Here is a 23,220-nt window from a genome sequence, read left to right on the forward strand (position 1 = left end):
ATACTGGGCACCACGTCTGTATAATTTAGGATACCGGGCACCACGTCTGTATAATTTAGGATACCAGGCACCACTTCTGTATAAATTAGGATACCAGGCACCACTTCTGTATAAATTAGGATACCAGGCACCACGTCGGTATAAATTAGGATACCAGGTACCACTTCTGTATAAATTAGGATACCAGGCACCACTTCTGTATAAATTAGGATACCAGGCACCACGTCTGTATAACTTAGGATACCAGGCACCACGTCGGTATAAATTAGGATACCAGGCACCACTTCTGTATAAATGAGGATACCAGGCACCACTTCTGTATAAATTAGGATACCAGGCACCACTTCTGTATAAATTAGGATACCAGGCACCACGTCTGTATAACTTAGGATACCAGGCACCACGTCGGTATAAATTAGGGTACCAGGCACCACTTCTGTATAAATTAGGATACCAGGCACCACTTCTGTATAAATTAGGATACCGGGCACCACGTCTGTATAAATTAGGATACTGGGCACCACGTCTGTATAACTTACTGTAGGATACCGGGCACCACGTCTGTATAACTTAGGATACTAGGCTCCACGTCTGTATAAATTAGGATACCAGGCACCACTTCTGTATAAATTAGGATACCAGGCACCACTTCTGTATAACTTAGGATAACAGGCACCACGTCTGTATAACTTAGGATACCGGGCACCATGTCTGTATAATTTAGGATACCGGGCACCACGTCTGTATAAATTAGGATACCAGGCACCACTTCTGTATAACTTAGGATAACAGGCACCACGTCTGTATAAATTAGGATACTGGGCACCACGTCTGTATAACTTAGGATACCGGGCACCACGTCTGTATAACTTAGGATACCAGGCACCACTTCTGTATAAATTAGGATACCAGGCACCACTTCTGTATAAATTAGGATACCAGGCACCACGTCGGTATAAATTAGGATACCAGGCACCACTTCTGTATAAATGAGAATACCAGGCACCACTTCTGTATAAATTAGGATACCAGGCACCACTTCTGTATAAATTAGGATACCAGGCACCACGTCTGTATAACTTAGGATACTGGGCACCACGTCTGTATAACTTACTGTAGGATACCGGGCACCACGTCTGTATAACTTAGGATACCAGGCTCCACGTCTGTATAAATTAGGATACCAGGCACCACTTCTGTATAAATTAGGATACCAGGCACCACTTCTGTATAACTTAGGATAACAGGCACCACGTCTGTATAACTTAGGATACCGGGCACCACGTCTGTATAATTTAGGATACCGGGCACCACGTCTGTATAAATTAGGATACCAGGCACCACTTCTGTATCTTAGGATAACAGGCACCACGTCTGTATAAATTAGGATACTGGGCACCACGTCTGTATAACTTACTGTAGGATACCGGGCACCACGTCTGTATAACTTAGGATACCAGGCTCCACGTCTGTATAAATTAGGATACCAGGCACCACTTCTGTATAAATTAGGATACCAGGCACCACTTCTGTATAACTTAGGATAACAGGCACCACGTCTGTATAACTTAGGATACCGGGCACCACGTCTGTATAATTTAGGATACCGGGCACCACGTCTGTATAAATTAGGATACCAGGCACCACTTCTGTATAACTTAGGATAACAGGCACCACGTCTGTATAAATTAGGATACTGGGCACCACGTCTGTATAACTTAGGATACCGGGCACCACGTCTGTATAATTTAGGATACCGGGCACCACGTCTGTATAAATTAGGATACCAGGCACCACTTCTGTATAAATTAGGATACCAGGCACCACTTCTGTATAAATTAGGATACCGGGCACCACGTCTGTATAAATTAGGATACTGGGCACCACGTCTGTATAACTTACTGTAGGATACCGGGCACCACGTCTGTATAACTTAGGATACTAGGCTCCACGTCTGTATAAATTAGGATACCAGGCACCACTTCTGTATAAATTAGGATACCAGGCACCACTTCTGTATAACTTAGGATAACAGGCACCACGTCTGTATAACTTAGGATACCGGGCACCATGTCTGTATAATTTAGGATACCGGGCACCACGTCTGTATAAATTAGGATACCAGGCACCACTTCTGTATAACTTAGGATAACAGGCACCACGTCTGTATAAATTAGGATACTGGGCACCACGTCTGTATAACTTAGGATACCGGGCACCACGTCTGTATAACTTAGGATACCAGGCACCACTTCTGTATAAATTAGGATACCAGGCACCACTTCTGTATAAATTAGGATACCAGGCACCACGTCGGTATAAATTAGGATACCAGGCACCACTTCTGTATAAATGAGAATACCAGGCACCACTTCTGTATAAATTAGGATACCAGGCACCACTTCTGTATAAATTAGGATACCAGGCACCACTTCTGTATAAATTAGGATACCAGGCACCACTTCTGTATAAATTAGGATACCAGGCACCACGTCGGTATAAATTAGGATACCAGGCACCACTTCTGTATAAATGAGGATACCAGGCACCACTTCTGTATAAATTAGGATACCAGGCACCACTTCTGTATAAATTAGGATACCAGGCACCACGTCTGTATAATTTAGGATACCAGGCACCACGTCGGTATAAATTAGGATACCAGGCACCACTTCTGTATAAATTAGGATACCAGGCACCACTTCTGTATAAATTAGGATACCAGGCACCACGTCTGTATAAATTAGGATACTGGGCACCACGTCTGTATAACTTACTGTAGGATACCAGGCACCACGTCTGTATAACTTAGGATACCAGGCTCCACGTCTGTATAAATTAGGATACCAGGCACCACTTCTGTATAAATTAGGATACCAGGCACCACTTCTGTATAACTTAGGATAACAGGCACCACGTCTGTATAACTTAGGATACCGGGCACCACGTCTGTATAATTTAGGATACCGGGCACCACGTCTGTATAAATTAGGATACCAGGCACCACTTCTGTATCTTAGGATAACAGGCACCATGTCTGTATAAATTAGGATACTGGGCACCACGTCTGTATAACTTAGGATACCGGGCACCACGTCTGTATAATTTAGGATACCGGGCACCACGTCTGTATAAATTAGGATACCAGGCACCACTTCTGTATAAATTAGGATACCAGGCACCACTTCTGTATAAATTAGGATACCAGGCACCACATCGGTATAAATTAGGATACCAGGCACCACTTCTGTATAAATTAGGATACCAGGCACCACTTCTGTATAAATTAGGATACCAGGCACCACGCCTGTATAACTTAGGATACCAGGCACCACGTCGGTATAAATGAGGATACCAGGCACCACTTCTGTATAAATTAGGATACCAGGCACCACTTCTGTATAAATTAGGATACCAGGCACCACGTCTGTATAACTTAGGATACCAGGCACCACGTCGGTATAAATTAGGATACCAGGCACCACTTCTGTATAAATTAGGATACCAGGCACCACTTCTGTATAAATTAGGATACCAGGCACCACGTCTGTATAAATTAGGATACCAGGCACCACGTCGGTATAAATTAGGATACCAGGCACCACTTCTGTATAAATGAGGATACCAGGCACCACTTCTGTATAAATTAGGATACCGGGCACCACGTCTGTATAACTTAGGATACCAGGCTCCACGTCTGTATAAATTAGGATACCAGGCACCACTTCTGTATAAATTAGGATACCAGGCACCACTTCTGTATAACTTAGGATAACAGGCACCACGTCTGTATAAATTAGGATACTGGGCACCACGTCTGTATAACTTAGGATACCGGGCACCACGTCTGTATAATTTGGGATACCGGGCACCACGTCTGTATAAATTAGGATAGCAGGCACCACTTCTGTATAAATTAGGATACCAGGCACCACTTATGTATAAATTAGGATACCAGGCACTACGTCGGTATAAATTAGGATACCAGGCACCACTTCTGTATAAATTAGGATACCAGGCACCACGTCTGTATAACTTAGGATACCAGGCACCACGTCGGTATAAATGAGGATACCAGGCACCACTTCTGTATAAATTAGGATACCGGGCACCACGTCTGTATAAATTAGGATACCAGGCACCACGTCTGTATAACTTAGGATACCAGGCACCACGTCGGTATAAATTAGGATACCAGGCACCACTTCTGTATAAATTAGGATACCAGGCACCACTTCTGTATAAATTAGGATACCAGGCAACACGTCTGTATAAATTAGGATACTGGGCACCACGTCTGTATAACTTACTGTAGGATACCGGGCACCACGTCTGTATAACTTAGGATACCAGGCTCCACGTCTGTATAAATTAGGATACCAGGCACCACTTCTGTATAAATTAGGATACCAGGCACCACTTCTGTATAAATTAGGATACCAGGCACCACGTCTGTATAAATTAGGATGCCAGGCACCATTTCTGTATAAATTAGGATACCGGGCATCACGTCTGTATAAATTAGGATACCAGGCACCACGTCTGTATAAATTAGGATACCAGGCACCATTTCTGTATAAATTAGGATACCGGGCACCACGTCTGTATAAATTAGGATACCAGGCACCACGTCTGTATAACTTAGGATACCAGGCACCACGTCTGTATAACTTAGGATACCAGGCACCATTTCTGTATAAATTAGGATACCAGGCACCACTTCTGTATAAATTAGGATACCAGGCACCACGTCTGTATAAATTAGGATACCGGGCACCACGTCTGTATAACTTAGGATACCGGGCACCACGTCTGTATAAATTAGGATACCAGGCACCACGTCTGTATAAATTAGGATACCAGGCACCATTTCTGTATAAATTAGGATACCGGGCACCACGTCTGTATAAATTAGGATACCAGGCACCACGTCTGTATAACTTAGGATACCAGGCACCACGTCTGTATAACTTAGGATACCAGGCACCATTTCTGTATAAATTAGGATACCAGGCACCACTTCTGTATAAATTAGGATACCAGGCACCACGTCGGTATAAATTAGGATACCAGGCACCACTTCTGTATAAATTAGGATACCAGGCACCACGTCTGTATAACTTAGGATACCAGGCTCCACGTCTGTATAAATTAGGATACCAGGCACCACTTCTGTATAAATTAGGATACCAGGCACCACTTCTGTATAACTTAGGATAACAGGCAACACGTCTGTATAACTTAGGATACCGGGCACCACGTCTGTATAATTTAGGATACCGGGCACCACGTCTGTATAAATTAGGATACCAGGCACCACTTCTGTATCTTAGGATAACAGGCACCACGTCTGTATAAATTAGGATACTGGGCACCACGTCTGTATAACTTAGGATACCGGGCACCACGTCTGTATAATTTAGGATACCGGGCACCACGTCTGTATAAATTAGGATACCAGGCACCACTTCTGTATAAATTAGGATACCAGGCACCACTTCTGTATAAATTAGGATACCAGGCACCACGTCGGTATAAATTAGGATACCAGGCACCACTTCTGTATAAATTAGGATACCAGGCACCACTTCTGTATAAATTAGGATACCAGGCACCACGTCTGTATAAATTAGGATACTGGGCACCACGTCTGTATAACTTACTGTAGGATACCGGGCACCACGTCTGTATAACTTAGGATACCAGGCTCCACGTCTGTATAAATTAGGATACCAGGCACCACTTCTGTATAAATTAGGATACCAGGCACCACTTCTGTATAAATTAGGATACCAGGCACCACGTCTGTATAAATTAGGATGCCAGGCACCACGTCTGTATAAATGAGGATACCAGGCTCCACGTCTGTATAAATTAGGATACCAGGCACCACTTCTGTATAAATGAGGATACCAGGCACCACTTCTGTATAAATTAGGATACCGGGCACCACGTCTGTATAACTTAGGATACCAGGCTCCACGTCTGTATAAATTAGGATACCAGGCACCACTTCTGTATAAATGAGGATACCAGGCACCACTTCTGTATAAATTAGGATACCGGGCACCACGTCTGTATAACTTAGGATACCAGGCTCCACGTCTGTATAAATTAGGATACCAGGCTCCACGTCTGTATAAATGAGGATACCAGGCACCACTTCTGTATAAATTAGGATACCAGGCACCACTTCTGTATAACTTAGGATAACAGGCACCACGTCTGTATAACTTAGGATACCGGGCACCACGTCTGTATAATTTAGGATACCGGGCACCACGTCTGTATAAATTAGGATACCAGGCACCACTTCTGTATAAATTAGGATACCAGGCACCACTTCTGTATAAACGAGGATAGCAGGCACCACTTCTGTATAAATTAGGATACCAGGCACCACTTCTGTATAAATTAGGATACCAGGCACCACGTCGGTATAAATTAGGATACCAGGCACCACTTCTGTATAAATTAGGATACCAGGCACCACTTCTGTATAACTTAGGATAACAGGCACCACTTCTGTATAACTTAGGATAACAGGCACCACGTCTGTATAAATTAGGATACTGGGCACCACGTCTGTATAACTTAGGATACCGGGCACCACGTCTGTATAATTTGGGATACCGGGCACCACGTCTGTATAAATTAGGATAGCAGGCACCACTTCTGTATAAATTAGGATACCAGGCACCACTTCTGTATAAATTAGGATACCAGGCACCACGTCGGTATAAATTAGGATACCAGGCACCACTTCTGTATAAATTAGGATACCAGGCACCACTTCTGTATAAATTAGGATACCAGGCACCACGTCTGTATAACTTAGGATACCAGGCACCACGTCGGTATAAATGAGGATACCAGGCACCACTTCTGTATAAATTAGGATACCAGGCACCACTTCTGTATAAATTAGGATACCAGGCACCACTTCTGTATAAATTAGGATACCGGGCACCACGTCTGTAAAAATTAGGATACCAGGCACCACGTCTGTATAACTTAGGATACCAGGCACCACGTCGGTATAAATTAGGATACCAGGCTCCACGTCTGTATAAATTAGGATACCAGGCACCACTTCTGTATAAATTAGGATACCAGGCACCACTTCTGTATAAATTAGGATACCAGGCACCACGTCTGTATAAATTAGGATGCCAGGCACCATTTCTGTATAAATTAGGATACCAGGCACCACGTCTGTATAAATTAGGATACCAGGCACCATTTCTGTATAAATTAGGATACCGGGCACCACGTCTGTATAAATTAGGATACCAGGCACCACGTCTGTATAACTTAGGATACCAGGCACCACGTCTGTATAACTTAGGATACCAGGCACCATTTCTGTATAAATTAGGATACCAGGCACCACGTCTGTATAAATTAGGATACCAGGCACCACGTCTGTATAACTTAGGATACCGGGCACCACGTCTGTATAAATGAGGATACCAGGCACCACGTCAGTATAATTTAGGATACCAGACACCACGTCTGTATAAATTAGGATACCAGGCACCACGTCTGTATAAATTAGGATACCGGGCACCACGTCTGTGTAACTTAGGATACCGGGCACCACGTCTGTATAAATTAGGATACCGGGCAGCACGTCTGTATAAATGAGGATACCGGGCACCACGTCTGTATAACTTAGGATACCAGGCACCACGTCTGTATAAATGAGGATACCGGGCACCACGTCTGTATAAATTAGGATAACAGGCACCACTTCTGTATAACTTAGGATACCGGGCACCACGTCTGTATAAATTAGGATAACAGGCACCACGTCTGTGTAACTTAGGATACCGGGCACCACGTCTGTATAAATTAGGATACCGGGCAGCACGTCTGTATAAATGAGGATACCAGGCACCACGTCTGTATAAATTAGGATACCGGGCACCACGTCTGTATAAATTAGGATAACAGGCACCACGTCTGTGTAACTTAGGATACCGGGCACCACGTCTGTATAAATTAGGATACCGGGCAGCACGTCTGTATAAATGAGGATACCGGGCACCACGTCTGTATAAATTAGGATAACAGGCACCACTTCTGTATAAATTAGGATACCGGGCACCACGTCTGTATAATTTAGGATACCGGGCACCACGTCTGTATAAATTAGGATACCGGGCACCACGTCTGTATAAATGAGGATACCGGGCACCACGTCTGTATAACTTAGGATACCAGGCACCACGTCTGTATAAATGAGGATACCAGGCACCACGTCTGTATAAATTAGGATACCGGGCACCACGTCTGTATAAATGAGGATACCAGGCACCACGTCTGTATAAATTAGGATACCAGGCACCACGTCTGTATAAATTAGGATACCAGGCACCACGTCTGTATAAATTAGGATATCAGGCACCACGTCTGTATAACTTAGGATACCAGGCACCACGTCTGTATAACTTAGGATACCAGGCACCACGTCTGTATAACTTAGGATACCAGGCACCACGTCTGTAGAAATTAGTTACCGCTCACAATAAATCATTCTTCATTACACTGGTATTTATTGGAGACAGAAATCACCCTGAATATAATGCTCACTAGTCCCCATAAGTAAAGGAGTCTTATTATAACGATATTTTGACATTGTTTTGAATGCTTTTGTAATATAGATAGATGACCCCCCTAGTGCAGGTAATTTATCGCTATTTAATGTTGTCCAATACTGTATGCAAATCACTGTTTCTGTTGTACAGTCTTTCTCTAAACACATTGATCCTTCAGCAGCCCCCCTCTGTCCCTCTGACGCTCTATCTTTGTCTCTCCGCAGTTTTATGGACCTCGTATTGGGGCTCTGTACATCCGTGACCTCGGTCACCTATCTCCTCTGCTCCCGATACTACACGGCGGGGGGCAGGAGCGCAGCTTCCGCCCCGGGTGAGAAGCGCTGCACAGAGTTTCTGTATTCCTGCATTGTGCTGAACTAAAGCAATGGGGACAATATTTACTAAGCACTGATACTCCAAACGGCATCTAAGCACAGAGTAGTTAATCTGGCCCATTCAAGTGGACGTACAGCACTCCTCTGCCGGCACAGAAGGCACAGTCTTGCGGTGTGGCAGGGCTTGGTAAATATGGCCCTATGTGTCATTCAAGCTTTTGTTTCTCCCACAGGACAGAGAATACACCGATGATCGCCGGACTGGGGAAGGTGAGATTGCAAAGCACAAAGATCTCACATAACTGCAGAGCGAAACCTTTGCCTGCACTGGAATAGGGCAAACACGACTCGCTGTATGATCCTTTCCCCTACTCCAGAGGATCCCAACTCAGGCCTCAGTGAGCACTAACAGTGCCGGTGTAAGGATACTCCGGCCCCAGCACAGGTGGTTCCGTTAAAATGATTGTACCCCTGTGCTAATGATAGGATAGCCTTCAAACCTGCACTCTTAGTGGTCCTTGAAAATTGAAGTTTGGAACCTCTGCTCTAGTTCCATCATGGCAACGAGTGGGTTAACGCTCTTCCACCTTGCAGGGATAGGACAAGAAATAACAGCATTGGGGGGTTTATACCTCCTCATCTTCTACCTGACGCCAGTTTCCAATATAATTCACTTGAGCACAGTTAACACAGCACAAAAATATGCAATCGTATAACTCCTATTATTTCATAGGAGATAACTATGCTGCCACTATGGGACTAGAGGAAAGGAAAATAATGTTATTAAAATGTCTCCTTTTCCTCTGTGTCCCGCATAGCAACACCTAATGAGATTTCCCAAAGCTAACTAAAAAGAAACAAGAGCGGGAATGTCCCAAAATGTCACCTTTTCTTTTAATTACGCCTGAATTGAGCGTCAGCGGAGGTGAAAACGTCCACGTAGTCTAATCTATCTAATTGTAGCCAGGTCCCCCTCTTACCTTCAGGCTGCAAACCACATGTGGCAACCAATAGAGCTGCTAGAATCTCCTGAGGGGAGAATGGAACATTAGTTGAGCTGACTGTTAGGGCAGTTAGTGAGTTGGAAGCTGGACACTGAAGGTGTAGGGTGTGTAGGGTGTGAGTGTGCAGGTGCCTGTGGCATCTGCACTAGGCCAAAGACCCTTGATAGGCCCAACTCCCATCAGTTTGTGGAGAATGAACAATCTGCCCAATCTACGAAAGGACTTTAGTACATTCCATGATAAGTTGTAAGGGCGTTAACTACATTGAGACAATGGAGCTTTTCTGTCATTACGAAATTTGAGTCAAAATAAAGGCACCACAATGTGTTTAGATGGAACAAGAGATACTACGTTTTATTCTGAAAGCTAGAATGGTTCTCATAACCAATATGTGGTTTGCAGAAACTGAAGACAAGGACTGGAATTCTCTTATCCTTATGGACGAGGTTATGGCAACAAAAAATGCTACTTTTACAGTACAGAAAGCCATATCTATTACCTGTAATAGTTCAAAGGAACCTGACCGTGCTTCCAGCTTAAAATCCAAGTCCTATGACGGTACTAGGAATCTGATATGTGGATAAGTCTGGGAAATTGCCTTAATGAATCTGACTATTATGATTGGAGGCAATAGGTTTTTGGAAGAAGGCTCCTATCATTGCAATCTGGACCTTAATAGAAGATTGTTTAGGCTCATTTTCAAACCACCTTGTAGAAAGGAGACTGAGGAATAGAAGCTTTAGGACCGTTGATGCCATTACTATTACACCAGGACCACAAGATCTTCCAAATCCTTAATTGGTTGGCTGATATATTTTATTTACATTGTTGACATTTGTCCTGGGTGCCAGCCTAGTGTTACTGGATTTTCTCCTGAGGCCTAAACTGATAAAGGAGCTCCTTCCAGGCTACCAAGGAAAGGCTTTGAGGGTCAGAATGAACATAGGTCCTTGGGATAGTAGGTCTGCTACTAAGAGAAGCTTCCATGGCCCTGCAACTGTCATCTGGTCTGCACACACCAGGTTGTCTAGTGTTATCCATCACTTCAGACTCTGTCTCAACACATTTAATATCCCGATCCTCTTGCTTGGGTTTCTGGAAAGTTTGTCTAAATATGTAAAAAAAAAATTGCACTGCAAGGCCCTTGAATGAAAAGGTATCCATGTTATCATGTCTGTCACTGCGGAGAGAAGGCCTAGGATTTTCATATAAGCTTGCACTGAGAGATTAGATGTTCTATTGAATAGCTTTATCTCCTTGCAGATCTGTGGGGTGGAACAGAGACCTTCGCCTGCTGCTTGTCGTTATTTGGCCCTCAAATTTTTTTGGGAATGGTGATAAGACACGCTTTGGGATATTGATAATCCAACCATGACTTTGCAGGTTAGATACAGATGTAGCCAAACTTAATGTCTTCGGTGCCACGGCTGCTCGTGGTCACATGACCTCAGCGATTGTGGCATCAAAGGATTTAGGCTGCAGAGGGGCTCATTTAGAATCATGGACACCCCGCAGCGTAACGGCGGCAGACACTGTCCTAGCACCGCAGACTTTTTCTTGTTTGCTCGTGGCGCTGGGGACAGTAAGTCTTACCACACCTGTAGCACTATCTGCACATGGATCTTTGCTTCCTCTCAGGTGGCTGCTGTTATTAGCCAATCATATGGGAGTACGCAGAGGCCTTGCTGATGTAGATGGTCTGCAATAGTAACTATTACCTTGCTATAGGTTCAAGAGCTGCAATCCTTGATAGTAACATCTGAAACTGGTAATGGATTTCCTTGAAGCCAAGGAGGTATTTGTGATGTTCCTGAGCTATTTGGATGTCACGCTGCGCTCACCACAAACAGGACTAGACCGCGGGACTGAGGTTGGGATGTATATAACCGCTGCCCTACAACCACGGAGCCGGAGTCCGCTTGCCGTTTGTCGAAGACATCACGGAAATCCTCATATGCTACAGGAAGCTGTACTTAGTCGGATTCAGGTACTGACACTCCCGCCAAAGCCTTGGGAGGGGGTAAACAACCCTTCTGACATTGAAGACTCCAGCGGATAGGAAAAGACTCCGTCCAGTCGATTTAGAGGGTTGTGTGTCTGGAGCCAAGGAAGCCCCAGTATGACGTCCACTGAGGGGGTATGGATGCCGTCCAATTGTATAGTCTCGGAGTGGGACTCCCCGGGTTAATACCTGGATGGGTACCGTCTGTAGGGAGATGAAGGCGGGCTGCAGCGGCCGACCGTCTATGGCTTTGAGACCCACGGGACGATCCTTATGTACCAAGGGTATTTGGTGTCTCTCAGCAAACCCTTGATCAATGAAGTTTCGCCCCGACCCTGAATCCAGAAAGTCCCGTGTAGTGACTCGAAAGGTCTCTCCGGATATGGTGATGGGGACATAGATCCTAGCGGGAGGTTGTGGAGGAGGTAAGGATGCGGTGCTCAGCGTGATCCTCCCGACTCTCACTGGGCTGTGGCGTTTCCCGACCTCAGCGGGCAGGTGGCCACAAGGTGTCCATTCGTCCTGCAGTATTGGCATAAGCCTGCGCGTCGTCTGCGTTGCGTCTCACCAAACAAAAGACTGGTCCCTCCTAGTTGCATAGGTTCATCTAGCGTTGGTGCTGCAGAAGGCACGGGTCCTGCTGGGTGAATGGAAGAAGGTTGTATACCTCGTTGGCGTCTGCCCCTCTCCATTCTCTCCTGAAGACGTTGATCCATGTGGATGCACAGAGCCACAAGGTCTTCAAGTCCTCCGGGGCGGTCCTGGGACGCCAACTCGTCTTTGAGATGCTCGGACAACCTCTGCCAGAAAACTGCCGACAGGGCCTCGTTGTTCCAGCCGGTCTCAGTGGCCACTGTCTGGAATTCCAGCGCATAGCGGGCCACGTTACGGACCCCTGAGAAATGTTGAGAAGGGTAGAAGCGGCAGTTACCTTACAACCAGGTGTGTCGAAGACCCTCCGGAACTCCGTGGTGAAGAGGTTGATATCGGAGGTCAGGTCTGGTCGTTGCTCCCAGGGCGTTGTCGGTCAGAAGGGAAATGATTTATGCCACTTTCGAGCGTTGGGAAAAAAAATGAGAAGGGAGCCGTTCGAACTGTATGGAACATTGGTTCAGGGATCCCGACAGCCCAAAGGGTCACCAGCATAACGGTTAGGTGTAGGCAACCGTGGTTCAAAAGTCGGGGCCACTGGAGCGGAATTGGGTATGGATGATGCAGGGTTAGCAGTGGAGGTAGAAAGCAGTCTAGCCCTGTCAGATAGGGCGTCTAGGTCTTGCTTAAGTTGATTTACTTGTTTGTCCTTGTGAGCAAGGGATCCGGTCATTTGCTGGAACCACCTGTCATGTTCGTCCAGTCGTCGACCCACCCCAGCGGGGTCCATGTTTTTTGGGCTGAGCATATTGTCACGCTGCGCTCACCACAAACAGGACTAGACCACGGGGCTGAGGTGGGGATGTATATAACTGCAGCCCTACAACCACAGAGCCGGGTCCAGAGTGCGTAGTCAGAGTCGTTAAGCCGGGTCAGGGTAGGAGAGTTCAGGTATGTTGTGGTACTTGCCGTGGTCAGGGGTTGAAGAGAGAAGAATGGTCGATATCCGTAAGCCGTGGTCAGGGAGAGGAGAGAGCAGGAATCCAAAGACAAGCCAAAGTTCAGGGTTAGAGAAGAGACGGGTCCGGGTACAAGCAAGGGTAAAGGCACAGGTTCAGACAAGGCACTGGAGCAGACAGACTTGAAGCAGCGAGGACAGCACATAAACCTCTTTTTATGCTAAGCAAAGTGCAAGGGAAACAGGAAGGCATTTAAAGGGGAAAGGACAAATCAGGAGGGGTAGACAGAATGACATCACTGGATAGCAGGAGACTAATAGGAGGAGCCTGGCTTGGACTCGGGTGAGAGGCAGCCGATGATCCTCCTCTGTTTGGTTGTTGCGCGCCGCACGCACGTAGGTGGCGCGCGGAGCGGGCACGTCAATGATGGACGTGGACGCAGCGCGACCGTGCCAGGGGTGCGCCTCCGCGGATGCGCTCCTCCGTGCGCATGGAGGTTTAGTTGCGCGCACACCGCTGGCGTCGTTGCGTGACACGTCCAAGGGGCGAGCCTAGCGGCGATCCTCGCAGTACCCCCCCTTCAGGGGAGGCCTCCGGACGACCCATGGATGGCTTCGAAGGGTGTTTGTGGTGGAAAGCTCGGATTAGCCTGGCGGCGTGTACCTGTCTGTGCGGAATCCATTCCCTCTCTTCTGGGCCAAGGGGCGAGCCTAGCGGCGATCCTCGCAGTACCCCCCCCTTCAGGGGAGGCCTCCGGACGACCCATGGATGGCTTCGAAGGGTGTTTGTGGTGGAAAGCTCGGATTAGCCTGGCGGCGTGTACCTGTCTGTGCGGAATCCATTCCCTCTCTTCTGGGCCAAGGGGTGGAGACTAGCGGCGATCCTCACAATGGATGTGCAGATAGGCATCATTGAGGCAAGTTAGGACCAGCTAGTCTCCCTCTTGTATGACATTGAGGACTGAGCATAGAGATTTCATTTTGAAGTCCCTTAATGTAAAGACTCGTGCGGGGTTTGCGTCGGTACGTGCGGGTTCTGCGGCGAGCGACTTCTGTGGCTTGCGCTTTAGGGGGTCTGGAATTGCGCTTGTGTGCATATCCCATAATTTCAGTCAGTTTTGGCCATCAAATTCTTAAAGCTGAAAATATAGGTTAATACATCGCTGGAGCCTTGCTGAAGTTCGAGAAGGGAAAATTCTGCGATGCTGTGAGTTCAAAACATTTCTTAAATTCGGCCTTAAAGTCTGTATAACCCTCTAAGGGTGGGCCGTTCTGGGCGAGGAGTGATGCAGCCCACAGCAGGGCATCACCTGTAAGGTTTCTGAGAATAAAGCCAGTCTCTGCCTTATTTCAAAGAAACATGGCTGGACGGAAACGAAAATGAATCTCGCATTGATGATAAAAGGCCTGAAATTTACTTGGTTTCCCCTCGAAGCGATCGGGCATAGGTAACATCAGGACGGGATTAGCGGGGCATGCGGCCATCGCTCCTTGAGCCACATGTTGTAGCAGAGCGAGAATGTTATCCTGGAGAACGGCATTTTCTGCCCGGAAAGTGACCGCAGAAACGGCAGCATTCTGTATACATTGTATTGTATTTTGGATCTCCTGCATGTTATCCATTTCCTCTCCAGGTGAATAAGAATTTTCTTTCAATTTTTTTTAAACTTCACAATCAGACACCACTGAGAAATACACGGGGAGAGTCTGATTTGGCACCATGGATCAGGATCAGTAGTAAGCCGGAATCGGAACTAGGGAACCCGGGTCCATGGAGTAGTCGGTATGCAGGACGGAGTCGGAACCTGAACTGAAGCAGAAACAGCACTGCAGCAAGCCCAGGAGCAACATTCTACTAAGGCAGCAAGCAAGTTGTGAAAAAAAGCATGTTTGGATCTAGTGCCTCTTTTATGCAGTGGGGGTACCTGGGAATGATGTTGATGTCCGCCCACATCCAGGGGTGCACCGCTTGAAACCCGATAACCCGCGTGCATACGCACGCATAGCCCAGAGGTCGCCGGCACGTGAGTTGTTACACCTTATGTGCAACCATTAATCTACTGTCTTGAGGTCCAAGACTGCTCTGCGGCCACATGTGACTTTGGGAACGAACACATAGATGTGAGTAGATGTCTTTCTGTTGTTGAATCTTAGGAAGCTGTGTGATAGACTCAAAAAGTCACAAATCGCCTCTCTCAGGGATTTTGTCTTGGCTGCACCTGCAGGGCATTTGGAAATGACAAATGTGGCTTGAGTTGGAATTTTTGTGGAAAGGATTGTAGTTCAATAAAATATAACTTAATATTAAAAGTTATATTTTATTGAACTACAATCATTTCCCCAAACATTCTTTATACGTAGCAGGTGTGTAGCATATAAAGGATCTCTTTCGTCGTGTGCCTCTCAACACACATCACTTATGTTTATAAGCATCTCCTAGGTAGCACCCAGCACTTACAGTACTTTCACTCTCTGATTGAGCGAGGGCGCCCCGTTTAATTAAGCATTGAGTTGGGATTTGCCTGAATTCTAAATAATATCAGGATCTTATGATCTATCTTCAAAACCCAGCCATCCGAACTCGCTTGGGTCAACTAATGCAGGAGATGGATCTTTTCACACCTTTAGAGCGAGACTTTTCAAAGGTATGGCTAAGCGACTTCTTCATCCAGTTTTAAAAAAATGATCCTTCTGGGAAGGTTCTTGTTCAGGGATGATTTTGTTGATGCCGTGATAGTATAACTTTTATGCATAGGCTGGTGACCACTTATCTTCATAGGAGGCACAAGCTCTAGGCTTCTGCTTAGAAGTAGAAGTAGCCTTATTGGGTTTTTCTTCCTCCTTGGAATCTGGCTTAGGATTCTCCTTTGGTATTGGGCATATTTTCAGAAGCCATCAGGACGTCACTTTAGCGGCCCAATGTAGTGAAGTAGGCAGCCCCTTAATTCCCAGGCGGCCAAAACCATACTCATCCATCTAGGTAGGACAATACGAAGCTTGGTGTCAGGAAGAAGAGGAGGATCTATATATCTTCAACAGTGTTACTTCTTGTCCTAACCCTGCAAGGGAAATATCTCTGTTAGTTCGTTGTATTTTGAAAGGCAGAGTTTCATGCTGTTATTGGTGTGAAGTTTTTTCCTGGTATTACACACAGTGCTACTAACGCATGACTTCAAATACTTCAACTTAAAATACCATGCAGGATATAACGGCTCATTACTTTTTTTTTGCCTGATGTAGCGGATGTCCATCCAGTAATTTTCTATTAACTTTAGGCTGCAGAGCTGGTGTCCTTGCACTGTGCTGCTTACGAGAGTCACATGAGGAGTGTGCGGGATTATCTGGAGCAGAGGCTAAAGGTGAGGAAAAACGGAATCTCGTGTATCACCTGTGTTCTAAGTGTGTTTTCCAATCAGCTTGTAGCTGCTCCTTAGACCAAACTTATCTCCACACTGAAGAAGACACAGAAATCAAGCGCAAATACCGTTTTAAATCAAACCAAGTGAACACACTAGTGGAAGTAAAGTAATACATTTATACAGTCCTTTGTGCAGCTCCGGAAGTGGACTCAATCCAAGTCCGTGTATGAATGGCAGAAAACGAAGATGGGAGCGCACACATATCCAGGTGTATATGAAAAATGATATATATGTTGTAGAGCAGGGGAGCGCAAACTTTTGCTACTGCGCCCTTATCTTGCCTGCCTCGGTGCACGCTCCCCTCACCCTCCCCCCACCTTGGAGCTGCGTCATTTGACGCCGCGTTGCCAAGACGATGCGTCACAGAGCGTCTGAATCATGACGAGAGTTGCAGAGGCCTCACGTTTTCCCCCGGCATTTTATTTAAAAGCCCTGGGGAAGAGCGCGGGGCCTCTGTAACGGCCCGCGCCCCCCCAGCAAAATTTCTCGCTCCCCACTTTGCGCACTGCTGCTCTCCACAACCGTAAGGCTATCTTTCACCCACGGAATATGTAAGCGAACAATTTATTCTTTAATCTAATTCACATTTTTCACACGTTACTGCACTATATGTGATTTCTCACATTGTTTATATAGACCTGGATATGTGTGCGCTCCTGATCTTTGTTTTCCTCTACACTGAAGACTCTGATTTGTGTTGGTGCATTGTGTGATTTGTGCGTCTGTGTTGGGGGCAGGAGGTGTAGTTTTTGACTTCTAAAATACAATAATGGTTTTATCAAGTTTTTTTGTACAAATTAACCAACCAGCAAGTTGGTATTCCAATTTTATTTTTCTGATATAGCGCTGACAGTGTACTCAACTGTCTACATAGAATTTTGCAGGCACCATGTGTCGCTGTCCTGAAGAGCTTACAATCTAATTTTGGTGCCTGAGACATAGGGTGACAAATTGACTTGCCAAGGTTACTAGCAGAGCTGACAATAGGGATCGAACTGGGTTCAGCAGCTTCAAAGGCAGTGACATTACCACTAAGCTTCAGCCTGTATACTTGTGCTGGGTCAGCAGGCGCAGTGGGGAGCCTTATTCTGTTATGTAAAGAATGTCACCAGGAAGTGTAATGCAGCTACCGCACGTCTATAAGCAAACGGTTGCTCAACGCAATAATGGAAGTTCTTGGAGATGAGATGCTTTTTGTCCATACCGGATCTAGACACCTTAAATATATCGTTCTTAGCAGACCTGGGAAGAGAAGGTTGGGGCTACCTGATCTTGAAGTATTAATTACATCTCTCTCCATTCGCAGGCTGTGTTCGGGGACAGGATACGGTTTAACTCTCGCTTCCCTGGCACAGAGCGCCTTCCAAACACCTGCAATGTGTCGCTTCTGAGACCGTCAGTCCTTGGTGACTCTCTCTTCCTACATCTGTCTAAGTCTGAATTGTCTAAGTGTTTATCCGTCTGTTGCAGTACTTCGTCATTGTCTGCTTGTCCAACTTTCTCACTCCGTTGTAAAGCTCAAGAGTGACTCACTCTCCTCACCATGTGTGTTGCAGGACGTGAGTGGCTATCTCAGTGCTGCCATCTTCAGGCGAGTGTTGGAGCAGCGTGTCACTCAGACCGGGGAGACAGGTAAGAATTATTTATCACCCACGTGAAACTATTGCAAAGAGGCACAGGAAGTGATGTTATGACATCACAGCAACGCTGAACATGATATACATGACACAGGGATACTTTTCAGCACCTTAACCTCTGAGCAAATGGCAAAGTGGTCACAAGACTCAGTAGCGGACGTTATGGTTTGGCTTCAGTTTTTCCCTCTAGTTTAGAGGCTTGCTGTTGATCAATGACCTTTTTAGCGTCAGGCTGTGCGTTAGCTTTCTATGTTGTAATTACATGTCAGTGGTTGTGTTGCAAGAGAAAAAATGGTGCCAACGAATAATAATGTACAATGGCTGGAATTGTTGCAGATCAAACAAAGACCTGGGTAGAATTCACCCCTGTAATTGTAAGGCAAATCCCCTTTGGACACTAGTGATCCAGAACAAAAACAAAGCAGGTTCAGCGCTTATAAGCAACTATAAATATTCAACACAATAAGGATGATATATTTCCTTGTACAGTATATATAATTGTGCAGGTGCAGCAAGGCTCTGAAATACTTAGTCTAATTATTGATGCCTAGAACAGAGGGGGTAAGGCAGCTTGTCTGAGGAGCTGACACGGATTCAAACAGGGTCCACTTTTTTATCCTTGGGCTAGTGCTTCATCCCAGCTGTTAGTGCTGACTTATGTACAGATGTAGTGTGTGACACTGTTCCCACAGATAACACAACGTACTGTGTGATAAATCTGTATGTCACAGGGTTTCCATTTGATGCAATGTTACAGAATATCCCAATTTATCCCAGCAGTGAAGCCTTAGGCTGCGCTTATAGTGCCTGGCGACGCGACGTTGCTCCAAAACAAATCAATTGACTCCATTGCGAGCGCTTATAGTAAGTGCGACGGCGACGGAGCGACCAAAATTTTTGAAGCCACGTCTCTAAACCAATCAGAGAGCGCTGGCCGCCCCCTTCGTGACATCACTGGCCTTGTCGCCAGCGACGTCGCTGAAAACCAAATTACAACTTTCGCTAATCGCGACGGGTGATGTCATCGGCTGCGTCGCCTTCGCCAGCACTATAAGCGCGGCCTTATACATCTGCACTGCAGCCAAAAACAAACAGTATTCAGTTAGGAACCCAGCGTCCCTTATGTAGGCTTCTGCAACTACACAAATCTATTCCTTCATGTTCTGGAAGTGATGCGGGCAAGGAAACGGGGCTATGGGAAGGGCTGCGGGGCTATGGGAAGGGCTACGGGAAGGGCTGCGGGGCTACGGGAAGGGCTGCGGGGCTACGGGAAGGGCTGCGGGGCAACGAGAAGGGCTGCGGGGCTACGGGAAGGGCTGCGGGTGTTGCAGTAAGAGGTGATGCCATGTAAAAGGAAGTGATGTGTCTCCACAGCCCCTCCCCAGTGCTGCTGAGCAGCGGGGTGCCACCAGAGGCTGCACGGGGCGCAGTGCGTCTGAGTGTGGGCCGAGAGACGTCTCGACATGACGTGGATTTGATTGTCAGAGACCTCAAGCAAGGAGCAGAGAAGCTTGGAGCGAAAGAGACACGTGAGGGAAACGTGTGAGGACTAGGAGAAGCAGTGACAACAAGAGATATACATGTACATGTACTGAGAGAGAGATACATACACACATACAAACATACTTGGAAGCGAGTGAGGAGGCACGGCAGAAATTAGGGAGGGAAGAATTAGACAATGGCCAATATTAACTAAGTGGTGCTAAGCCATATAACAACATCTGGGGCCAGAAGACACTTAGGGGGTAATTCTTGATAGTCCAGAGTGACCATTCTCAAAACAAAGTCCCCATTTACGTCAATGTTTTCTTGGGGGAAGGGAAGGAAACTTCGTGCAATATGGAATATGGCCCTTAGGCCAATATTTACTAAGCAGCTTTCTGCCCCACGATACCGTGCAGCCCATTGACTTGAATGGGTTGTAAGGCGGTCTGGGACATTTGGTCGCAGCCATTTAAACACGACCAAATGACCACATCGCCGTTAAGGTAAGTTACTAACCTTACCCTTTACTCTAAAACCCCATAATGTTACCCCCTAATACTAATGCTACCCCCTACCCTAAAAACCTTAAACACTTACCCTAAAGCTCTTTACACTAACCCCCTACCCTAGCCACTACATCCCAAAACTAACCCCTACCCTAACCACTAACACCCTACCCTAACTGTCACGATGGACGCACTTATTAACAAATTTATATTTTGTGGATCCCAATTGAGCAGAACAAGTTGAGCAAAATAAACTGACATTTATTCCCTTGATAGGCAAACACGACAACTGCAGAATACACTTAATAATTACACTTACTGGTATAGGAACAGGGGATAATGTCCAGAAAGGTGCAAAGCACAAGAAGATTGTCTTTGAAAATGTAGTCCTTTTGCAAGGGCATAAATTGCCAGCCCAATCCTTCTGTGAATGTGCAAAGTCTTTTCTGGTCCGTTGGGGTTAATCAGATAACCCCCAGCAATCACAGTGTCCTAATGCAGAGTTTTGTCCTTGGTTCCGATGTAATAAGACTCTTTGCGTTCCAGGAATGTGCTGCTGCTCTTCTCCGCTATTAGAAGCGTGTTGGAAATCCGCTCACATGGTAGAATGAAAAACGAAAGGCAATGGGGATAGCATGGGTGGGGTGTATATAGGGTTTGGAAGCCTATCGCCAACATACCCACCCAATCCCCCTCGTGGGAAAGTAATCATTCCCCAATCCCCTACTTGCCCACAGTTTGGAGAGTGGGCACTAGGGATTTCCTGTTCACATAGGGCATGTGCGACAATGCTAACTTGTCTACTTAGCATAGGTGCACTCCCCTCTTTACCTGGCCCCTCTCAGGCTGGAAGGGGAAACTCAGGATGTGAGCTAGCACAAATGGTCAACAGGATTTCCTATTTAGCATCCATCTGGCCAATTCACACCCACTGGACTCTGGGTCTTTTAATATGCAACTTCCAGAGAGACTTACAGGCGTGGGCCCAGCATGCTACCTTTGAAGCTTGCATAGGCAAGTGACCCAGCTCATAGGTGTCAAAACATTTGGTTCTTGTGTGCACTTTAATGGCAGGAGAAAAAAAAACCGCATCCTGCTAAATGGGGACAACAAGGGACAGAGGGAGAAATAAGACATGTACAGTGCATCAGAAATTAACCCCTTCATCCCCAATACGAAATAGGGGTAACCAGCTGAGCACACTGCCTTTATTAATGCGCTGATTACACCCATTTTCTTCACACTAACCACTAACCCCCTACCCTAACCACTAAATCCCTAAAACTAACCACTAACACCCTACCCTAACCCCCTACCCTAATCACTAACCCCCTACCCTAACACCCTACCCTAACCACTAACACCCTAACCACTAACCCCCACCCTAACCTCTAACACCCTAAAACTTAACTTCTCGTGAATTGGCCGGCAGCGGAGGGTCCACGTACGGCTAAACGGTGGAGGTGAGTTGGTTGCTGTAAGAGCCAGAAGGTGGCTTATGGCAGAAGACTGCTTAGTAAATATGCCCATTAAAGTGAATGCGTGTCTCGTAGCTTGCCATCGCTTTGTAAATATAGTGAGGCACCGTGCCCATAAAGGATAATGGGTGTATACAGACCAAGGCAAGACCACAGACTATGAAGACTACAGTGCAATATAGTGAGGAGTGAGGTAATGGGTAACAATGCATTCACTTCTTTTCAAGAGAGTAGAAAGGACTGCAACCTAAATAGGTATCGGGACTTATTCTTCATAAGAACTGTAACAATATAGGAAGTGGAAACAGAGCGGGATAGGGAGCAGGAGGTAGAAATTAATCTTAAAGCAGTAATACTACTCCCCCCCCCCCCCTTATTTGTATATGTAAAGCATGTGGCAATGTATAATTCTACATTCTTACTTAAGCTGGCAATCGTTTGGTGCTCCTGTTCTAAATCTGTCAAAATCCTGATTGTGACTAACATAATGGCCACCTTTCCATTTCAATCAATCCTTCAGTCAGTGTAACTCAGCAGCTACAATGTACCTTTATGTTACTAAGGTAACAATAAAGTATTGCAAATATCTTGCACTGCTTGGGAGTGGGGCTAAAACCTGCTATATAAATCAAAGGATGCTTTAAAACGAATTCAAAATGGCATTAAGAGTTTAATTTAAAAAAAAAAAAAAAAAAAAAAACACATTATTTTCTAATACTACAGAACTGATTTCTTTAAAAAAAATAAAAACATATAAGATTTCACTTTTTGCTGTTTTAACGGGGCAGCTTACAGGGGTATAACGAGCAAGATAATGCAGAACACGTCAGATCTCCCCTGGAATAAGGGTGTCACAGGGCATTAAAAGTGATTACTCTTCATTAAATGTTGCAGACCTTAAAGCAGATTTCTGTATTGCTGTTGTGCCACATACCTTGTTCTGGATGAAATAAATGTATTTTAGATATTCTTGTAATCTTTCTCTTTGCATATATATCTGTACGTTGTAGTTACTGTACAGATGTGCGAATGTTTAAAAAAAAAAAATTAACATCCGTTTTGCAGGCGGCTTTGACAATTAAAGATGTGGGTGAATGCTCCGGAATCTGCCATCACTTTCCCTTCGCATGAATGCCAGAAAATCCGTCCACGAATTTTGAGAGAAGAAAAAATACCTATTTTTTAGTCTCAAGTGCTATCTAGAA

At 45.7% G+C, this 23,220-nt stretch overlaps 1 protein-coding gene across 5 annotated transcripts in view; it reads left to right on the forward strand.

The window, feature by feature from the left end:
- SCLY (selenocysteine lyase) overlaps window positions 1-22,984 on the forward strand; it is a 60,136-nt gene extending 37,152 nt beyond the window's left edge. For 4 of the 5 annotated variants that reach the window (XM_075569511.1, XM_075569512.1, XM_075569515.1 and 1 more), the window contains 6 exons: window positions 8,825-8,931; window positions 9,169-9,205; window positions 16,766-16,849; window positions 18,216-18,315; window positions 18,466-18,541; window positions 19,921-22,984. In XM_075569511.1, coding sequence (XP_075425626.1) covers window positions 8,825-8,931; window positions 9,169-9,205; window positions 16,766-16,849; window positions 18,216-18,315; window positions 18,466-18,541; window positions 19,921-20,092 — 576 coding nt within the window. In that variant the 3' untranslated portion in view covers window positions 20,093-22,984. Of the gene's footprint in view, window positions 1-8,824; window positions 8,932-9,168; window positions 9,206-16,765; window positions 16,850-18,215; window positions 18,316-18,465; window positions 18,542-19,904 lie in introns of all 5 variants that reach the window. The other variant, XM_075569513.1, reaches the window with a different exon arrangement.
- Window positions 22,985-23,220: the final 236 nt, after the last annotated feature.

Source organism: Ascaphus truei, chromosome 14, assembly GCF_040206685.1.
Source record: "Ascaphus truei isolate aAscTru1 chromosome 14, aAscTru1.hap1, whole genome shotgun sequence".
Taxonomy (NCBI): Eukaryota; Metazoa; Chordata; class Amphibia; order Anura; family Ascaphidae; genus Ascaphus; species Ascaphus truei.